The following is a 9,108-nucleotide window of genomic DNA, read 5'->3' as shown; positions in this document are numbered from 1 at the left end:
TCTAATTCCATTTTTTATGTCCTATACTCACCACCGTTAAGAGGTTCGCCCGTATTAGGTTTACACCCTGTAGAAAACATCCATGACTCAGGAATAAATATCTGTGCTCATCACACACATAAATGCCATTACCGAGATTCGAACCGGGACCGCGGCGTAGCAGACAGGGTCACTACGCGCTAGGCCAGACCGGTCGTCATAATGATTATCATCATCATCATCTCCTTCCTAGTCGTATCCGACAAAGGCGACTCCATTAACAATTATTGTCCAGGTGATGGAATGGATCTGATGTGGCTCGCAAACCCAAACTTGGTCTTGAAGATGCGGTCACACGTCGCACAGTGGAGCTATCCAGACGGGTTGCGGGTATACGTGTAGGAAGGCTTAGATCGCGTCTCTCGGATATGACGCTTAGCATCCAGGTTTTCCAACTAAACCACCGCTGCTCAAATTCATGCACTTTTTTATGGACACTAGAACTCCATTCAGACCTTTGTAACGCAATTTTCTCCTATCTAACACTTTAAGTTCTCGCGTTTTGTACACATATTTTAAAGACGACACGGGTCGAACGCGATAAAATAACATTATTACCTTTTTCTCCTATCTGTCAGTCGGTATACCGCAAGATAAACAACAACTGTTTCCTCTTCTTAAGCAAATTTGTGTCTATAGCCACAGTATAATAAAGAGTACTATCGTACAGTATGGCCACTCCCGCTCCCCACTGAAAGTGCCGCCCATCCCCTCTCGGTTACCTCACAGTTACCGCCTGTCAAAAACGCGACCAGTCGACCTGTCATATCCCACTCATACAAGCTTAGTACGCGTTCACCTACACGAGCTTAGAATGTGTGCTAGGAACGCGCCTCTCATATATTTGATCGCCAGTGTCCGAGGTGTGCTATAGCTCAATGCGAGTAACGTCTAACAGCTTCAAATTTGGAATCTTTAAAAGTATGATAGAAAAAAGGGGAAGCTAAACAAATACTTTGCCCCGTTTTATAGGTATTTCATAATTATCGATAAAAGTGCACCAATGTGACTACACCTTAATGCGAGTCTAACAGTTTCAATCGGAACGCACCTCGCAGGACGGTTGCCAAAGTGGACACTTGTCTTTATTGTGTTGTTTTGTGCTTTTATCTACTAAGTTCCGTTTAAAGTAGGTTAGCCCATAGAAAATCAATATGTGAAAAGAATATAACTATCTATCTCAAACATTAAATAAATAGGGAGAGAACAAAGGTTTTGCCTTTGTTCCTGGTGCCACACAGGAACATTAACCCGGCTCCTGGGGAGATAGAGACAACTCCTCTATCTCCCACTTGAGCAATTCTCGTCCGACGCGTCCCAGTCGCGGGGGTGGGCACCCACACTACAGTAGGCCGTGGTGTTCAGGTGGCGAAGTGCGGATGAGGACCCAGTGCTGCGGGGTATATCGCAGCCCCCTGCCCAGGGTTACGGGTGAAGCCCTCAATGGCTGTGAAGGCGGAGATGGGGTACATCGGTACGGCGGAACAGGCGGAGGAGGCACATAAAACCTAGTGGGAGGCTGCCCTTACATATTAAGGTCCCAGGCTACACTGGAGCTATTCCGCCAGGCAGGGCGGGGTAGTAAGGAAGGTGGCGAAAGACACTGTCCAACGTCGGCTCCTAAGCTCTCCAGGAGAGTTACTGCCTTGGCGTCAGGCGGCAGCCGGCCGTAAAACAATAAGCCAAATTCTATCTCCTCACATGAACACAGACAGAATGAGAAAAGGCAATAATATTAGGGCGTACCCCGTAAGCGACGCAAGTGCGAATGATGCGATACAAGGTGCAAATAATACTAGGGCGTCCCCCCGAAGCGACGAAAAATGTGACAAGAACAAACATTCGCATTTGACCATCAAGAGGCTTAGACTTGCAACATGGAACTTGGGGTCTCTCACAGGAAGGAGTCAAGAACTGAGCAAAATTTTACAAAAAAGGCGCATTAACATCTGCTGCTTACAGGAAACGAAGTGGAAAGGCTCAAAATCCAAAGATATAGGAAACGACTACCAGGTTATATATCACGGCACAGACAATAAAAGAAACGGAGTGGCAATAGTGCTCGACAACAACTTCAAAGCGCGAATAATAAACATCACACGCAAGAGCGACCGCTTAATTGCAATCAAACTGGCTCTAGATGACCAGCAGATCACCAATATAATCTCAGCTTACGCCCCACAATCAGGGTGTACAGATGTAGAAAAATCTGATTTCTGGGATGACTTCGATGATTTGATCCGTAGCATACCTATAAATAAATACAAGATAATTGGAGGGGATCTGAATGGACATGTGGGAGTTAGCAACACTGCATATGAGAAGACTGTCCACGGAGGGTACGGAATGGGCGAAGTGAACAAACAAGGAGAAACAATTCTAGATTTTGCGGCAAGACACTCGTTAAGCCTGATTAATACAAACTTCCAAAAGAAACTGGAACATTTGATCACCTACAAATGCGCAGGAAAAGTCTCACAAATAGACTTTATAGTCTCAGTGCGCTGACCACATGTGGACTAATAATCAAACGAACTTACCTGTGAAGTTTGATTCCAATTATAATCGAGTGTATCAATCGAGGATGATATTCTGGTTTACATGCAGCAGTACGAGGAATCGTACCATCTTCGTCACACATTCAGAGTTATAACAACCTAAAAAGGAATCCTTAATAGTGCCGTCTCGCTCATGCCCTTTACCGTGAGAACCCCGGCTGCGCGGCCGCCGCCGGCGCGGGGTTTGCACAACTACCTCATTCTTTAGAGTCTACATTATCGTATTTTGTGCTATACTGAGAATATTTTAGTTTAATTTTCTGGGGTAATGGGCGGGATGGGGAGTTTATATCATCCTCGATTGATACACTCGTATAATTGGAATCAAACTTCACAGGTAAGTTCGTTTGATTATTAATTATACTTCGTGTATCAATCGAGGATGATATTCTGGTTTACATGCAGATGTTTAGAGCATAACATCAGCTCAGAAAATAAACTAAAATGTCGAAAAACCAACTCAATATAATCATATTAATTATAGTATTAGTAACAATAATTGAAACAAACATTAGTAAATATCGAGATCAATCAGGTAATGTAGGTACATGTAAATGTATACTTTCAACGGTTTACAAAAACTAGTATAAAAATACATTTATCGTTTTCTTAAGTATATAAACACTTAATAAAATAAAAGTAATTTATCTAGTTCTCATCCAAATCGTTCCTAAATAAAGCATTAACAAATTGGTCTTTATCAGTGTGTACTACTTCCCGACAGTAATATTTAAGGAATACATTAGAAGTATCGCTCCAGCCCGCAGCCTTACGAACCACTTCCAGGTTAACTCCGGAGCTGTGCGCGGCCGATGTGGACGCTGCACGCGTACTGTGAGCTCCAAATAATGTTATATCAACACCGCTTTTCTCTAACACATGTTTTACCCAATGTGCTAACGTTTGTGAACCTACAGTTTTGTGAGGCTTTCGGGTACTAATAAAAAGATTTCCTTCCGAATGATTTGACCGTAAAGCCCTAGTTTTATCTATATAATTTCGAAGTGCCAAAGCTGGACAAACACTGGGCCTCTCTAAAATGAAAGGTAATCTGATGAGTGGTTGGTAGGTTCCGGGCCGCGATGTTTTAATAAAATCAGATATTTTAATAACAATTGCATCATTTTGTATTTTAATATTTTGAAGCTTAATTAAACTAATCGTTTGCATTCTTTGAGCAGACGCTATAGCTAAAAGCGCGCAAGTCTTATATGTCAAATCAGCTAGTGCTATGTTATCGTAAGGGTATACATTCGATAAATAATTTAATACAACATTTGTATCCCAAGTTGATTGATATTTAGGATTTGGAGGGTTTAATCTAAATACCCCTTTAAAAAATCGATTAATGTTATCATTTGAAGTCGCATTTGAACCTAATAATATAGACAAAGCGGACCTATGTATATTTAAACTACTGTAACTGGCGCCTTCATTAAGTTTTGTAGTTAGGAACGCTATAATCTTAGTATAATCAGCATTATATAAATCAACATTATTTGTTTTACAAAAATACCACCAACATTTGATAGAACTACTATATTGCTTTAAAGTATTTTTAGCAAAGGAGGCCATCATTACGTCCAAGGATGCTTGTGGGACCCCGCGCTTGATCATAGATTGCCTGATAATTTCGCTGCCACCAGGATAAGGCTCGCATGAAGCGGATGACAGACTCTGAAAGGAGAGTGTAACAAAGACATATGAGGGCCGAAAAATATTTTTTCAGAAACAACAAGCCTGGACCACAAGGGAAACCATGGCTGTGATGGCCAGTACGGTACTACTACAATACCGACTGCTTTATCTAATTTAATTTTTTCTAACAGTCTGGTAATTAGACTGAATGGAGGGAAGGCGTAAAAGAAAATTCCCTGCCAGTTGAAGGTAAACGCGTCTACTATTTCAGCATAAGGGTCAAGTTTCCATGAAGCGTATCTTTGACATTTGTAATTCTGTGCACTGGCAAATAGGTCAAATGTTGGGTTTCCTAATAATCTACACATTTGAGTGAATACTTCATCTGAAATCTCCCATTCGGTGTCTATGTTAATTCGACGAGATTCCTTATCTGCTATTATATTCTCGCAAGATCGAATGTAGGATGCAAAGACATGAATGTTTAGACTTTCACACAATTGCCATATTTTCCTAGAAATTTCATTTAAATGAGGGTGCTGAACACCGCCCATGCGGTTAATGTAACATATGGCAGTTGTGTTGTCTATTCTCAACAATATATTACAATTTTGTAGACCCGCGGCAAAAATTTTAATACCATAATACGCGGCTAACAGTTCTAACGTGTTAATGTGTAATTTCATTTGTGCATTTGACCAATTGCCACTTGTACTTTGACCTTTGCATGCTACACCCCAGCCGGTGTTAGATGCATCACTGAAGATTTCAAGTAAATAATTATTTTTTCGAATAGGTGAAAATGACGACTCTATGTTATCTTTCCACCATAATAAATCTTGTATTATATTATTTGGTATCGTCATTTGTTTGTTATAATTTTGTGAATCACCAAGAGCTAAAAGTTTTTCTCGTTCAAATAACTTCGTATACATCCAACCATAACTAACAGCTGGGCAGGCAGAGGTTAAAAGTCCTAAAAATTCAGCAAAATATCGAATTGTACATTTATTTTTACACAAAAGTTCTAAGGCTTGAGATTTAATGCGCTGTTTTTTCTCGTCAGGTAAAAAAATAGTCATGTCCGTGGTATTAAAAACAAATCCTAGAAATTTGCAAATCTGTTTTGGTATCAGTTCGCTTTTAGCGAAGTTAATGACAAATCCTAGCGATTCTAAAACGCAACGTAAATTGTTAACGTTTGTTAAGCACTCATTGTAAGATCTCCCTATGCACAAAAAATCGTCTAAATAATTTACTGACAAATGTCCTGACAAGCGTAAGTATCCTAGTACTGGCTTTAATATTTTTGTAAAAACGTAAGGCGCCGAACATAAGCCATTCGGAAGTACATTAAATTCGTACATTTGATTATTCCATTGAAAACGCAACAGTTTTCTGTCATTCTCATCTATAGGTACTAGAAAGTAAGCGTCTGTCAGATCTAAGGTTGCTAAAAAATAATTATGGTCAAGCAATTTAAGTGCAGTTCGATAATCTTCCATTTTGAAGTGTTCAACTTTGACATATGTGTTAAGTTGCTTCAAATTTAATATGAATCGGTGCTTGCCGTTAGGTTTTGATACAGTAAAAATAGGCGAAACGAACTGTCCTTCACATGGTGTACATGGTGATACATAATTCGCATCTAAGAGATCTAAAATACAACCATCAATAATTTCAGCCTGTTTATGACCATGACAAACACTGTTCATCGGTTGTATCATTTGAACCGGTCTGTCTATAAGAGGAATTTTATATCCTTTAATCCAACTCAAAATAGTAGGGTCGTCAGTAATTTCACACCATTTATGATAAAAATACTTTAAGCGACCAGCAATAGGTACCTGGAGATCCTCTGCTAACGCCTGCCCGTGCGCTGGTAGTGCTGGTGCCGCGTGTAGCTGCTGTAGCGGCGACCCTCGGCGCCGGCGCTGGCGGCGGGCGGCGCTCCTGCTGGCGGTACGGCCGGTGGGGCGCGGGCGCGTGGGTCGGCCGCGGCTCGGTCGCTGCAGGTATGCGCGGCGGCGCCCCCCTCGAGTTTAAAGCTCCCCGCTGAAACTGTGTTGCAGGCGGCCTGTATGCAGGGCGTAATGGTGTAAACTTCATGTCTGAACCAGTTTTGTTTATTGCCTTAGATGACTTGATATGATCACTCAGGTCGTTGCCAAAGAGATATTCGTCGCATCGAGTGTCCTTGAGAGCATCCCTCACATTTTTGTTTAAAATATTTAATATCGCATAACGGCGCGACAGGGATTCTCTATGATGAATGTCACATATTAATCTTCCAGCATCGCCTAAAGCTTTTATTATGTCTTGGGGCATATTATTGTTTGGTAAAAGGGCCCAATTGAGAACTTGTCCTATGGCAGCAAGACTTGTAGAAATCTGATTTTGTTTACTTTGACTGTATAAATCTTTCTTGAGGTTTATTTCAGAAAGAGCTGCTTTAATTTCGGGATTAAGTTTAGGGGCAGTAATATTTGGGCAATTTTTTGGCGGCAAATAATTTTTTGCAAGCTCCAATTGGACCTCTTTAGGCAAACCATTAGAATATATATGTGCCCATCTTGAGGCAATATCCTTATGCAAATCAGCACCGTATTTTTCTCCGTAGTAGGGTCGTCGCCTAGCAATTGAAGTATTTCCGGATCTAGCGACGGTACATACTCATCTGTAAGAGCCTCGTCTGTATTTATCTTCGATGTACAGTTAATATTAGGAGTTTGGTTATACATCACATTAGACGGCGCACTAGGCGCAGTTGGAACGTCATCTTGCATAGGCGGCGCACTCGTCACGGGCGGCGCAGAACACTCAGCGAGCGCACTTAGGGCGCACGGCTCGGACTGTGGCGGTACGGTCGGCGCAGACAATGCACCGGGCGGCGCCGCCTGCGCGAGGGGCGCGGGCGCGGGCGCGGCGTGCGCTGACGGTACGCGCTCCGCGAACGATGCGGGCTGCGCGCTCGAAGGCGATGGCGGCGGCGGGTAGGGGGCGGCGTAATCTATCTCATTGTGGGTAGGCTGAGAATGAACACCCACTTCGTCCAAATCTATGATTTCATCTCCTAAAAAAAAATTATTTGGTAATAATGTAGATATTTGCCTCGTCACTGTTTAAAGTGGGGCCCAAACAAGAAACACGATTTACGTGGAGTCTCAACACATTTAGTGGAGAAAATAGGTATAAATGAATATGATTGTTAACCGCCTCGATACTGTAAACCGCCTCGACACATTTAGTGGAGGGATAAGGTATATGCTTGTAAACTGCCTCGACACATTTAGTGGAGGAATATGGGTATACCTATGTATGTTTGAAAAACTGCCTCGACACGTTTAGTGGAGGAAATAGTTGTATACTGTTAACTGTCTCAACACATTTAGTGGAGATTATAGTCTATGTTCGTTCCCCTCACTATTAAAGTGGGGTTTAAATACTCATCACGATTTACGTGGAGTGGAGAACAAAGACACGTTGTATTTTAATTACCTTGAATATCCATATTGTCCATTTCATAATAACGTCGATGCTCGTAGTCACTCTCAGACGATGTAGAAAATGAACGGCGCCGACGCCTTAATTTTGCTTCTAACTTTTTAACCTTTCGGAGTATGTTAGAATAATCTTCATTCCTTGAGCGTTTCCTTTTTCCCATTGTGTATTTTGAAAAATCACTGAACACTTGGCACTACTTAATTTATTTTCACGAAAAAATTTAAGTGTGACTTAGATGGCACAAAATCACGAAATGAGGTAGTTGTGCAAACCCCGCGCCGGCGGCGGCCGCGCAGCCGGGGTTCTCACGGTAAAGGGCATGAGCGAGACGGCACTATTAAGGATTCCTTTTTAGGTTGTTATAACTCTGAATGTGTGACGAAGATGGTACGATTCCTCGTACTGCTGCATGTAAACCAGAATATCATCCTCGATTGATACACGAAGTATAATAGAGTAAATAAGTACATAAAGAACAAAAATCATCAACTAATCACAAACAACGAACAGATTAACGACAGGTGGTTAGAATACTATGAGCAACTACTTAATGAGGAATTCCCACATGAAGAACCAGCACCTCAAAATGCCACACATGGTCCTATAAAAAATGTGGACGAAGGAGAGGTCAAACTAGCGATCACAGCAATGAAAAATCGTAAAGCCCTAGGCCCAGACGAAGTACCGGCGGACTTATGGAAGCGATTAGGCCCGCCGGCAGTAACCTGGCTGACCAGGCTGTTTAACGCCATCTTAACCACCAAAAATATCCCGGAGTCGTGGCGAAAAAGCTACTGCCCTTCTACAAAAATAAAGGAGACGTGGCAGAGTGCGAAAATTATAGAGGTATAAAACTTACCTCGCATACGCTGAAAATATGGGAACGGATCATTAACAAACGTATCACAGCGCTCATCAGGATATCTCCATGTCAGTTTGGGTTCACTGCTTCCAAATCCACCACCGACGCCATACAAGCGATCAGAATCTTGATGGAAAAGCATAAAATCAATAAAGTAGACCTACATCTAGCATTCATCGACCTTGAAAAGGCGTTTGACCGCGTGCCACGTAAACTTGTATGGCAAGCACTTCGAGCCCAAAACGTACCGGAATACTACATCCAGATTATTCAGGACATGTACTACGGTGCTACCACAAAAGTTCGAAGCCTGGCGGGTCTAAGCAAAGCTTTTGAGGTTAAAGTAGGCGTCCACCAGGGTTCTGCGCTGAGCCCTTTACTTTTTAATCTGGTGATGGATTACCTCACTAAGGACATACCGGCACCGTTACCATGGACCATGCTGTATGCAGACGATGTTGTACTAGCCGCAAATACTGCACAACATCTGCAGGAACTCCTCAATAT

At 42.1% G+C, this 9,108-nt stretch overlaps 2 protein-coding genes across 2 annotated transcripts; one reads left to right on the top strand and one right to left on the bottom strand.

The window, feature by feature from the left end:
• Positions 1–201: 201 nt before the first annotated feature.
• LOC125242770 (craniofacial development protein 2-like) lies at positions 202–2,547 on the top strand. Its single transcript, XM_048151705.1, has 2 exons — positions 202–369; positions 2,002–2,547. The coding sequence occupies exons 1-2, from the start codon at positions 202–204 to the stop codon at positions 2,545–2,547; spliced, it is 714 nt and encodes a 237-aa protein (XP_048007662.1).
• A 497-nt stretch (positions 2,548–3,044) lies between these two features.
• On the bottom strand, positions 3,045–7,860 carry LOC125242769. The gene is made up of 4 exons (XM_048151704.1): positions 7,734–7,860; positions 6,839–7,308; positions 6,083–6,244; positions 3,045–4,274 (listed from the first exon to the last, which is right to left on the bottom strand). Exons 1-4 carry the CDS (start codon positions 7,753–7,755, stop codon positions 3,246–3,248), a joined length of 1,683 nt encoding a protein of 560 aa, XP_048007661.1. The 5' UTR covers positions 7,756–7,860; the 3' UTR covers positions 3,045–3,245.
• Positions 7,861–9,108: the final 1,248 nt, after the last annotated feature.

The sequence above is a fragment of the Leguminivora glycinivorella genome, chromosome 3, assembly GCF_023078275.1.
Source record: "Leguminivora glycinivorella isolate SPB_JAAS2020 chromosome 3, LegGlyc_1.1, whole genome shotgun sequence".
Classification (NCBI taxonomy): Eukaryota; Metazoa; Arthropoda; class Insecta; order Lepidoptera; family Tortricidae; genus Leguminivora; species Leguminivora glycinivorella.
This window is presented reverse-complemented; position numbering and strand designations above follow the sequence as displayed.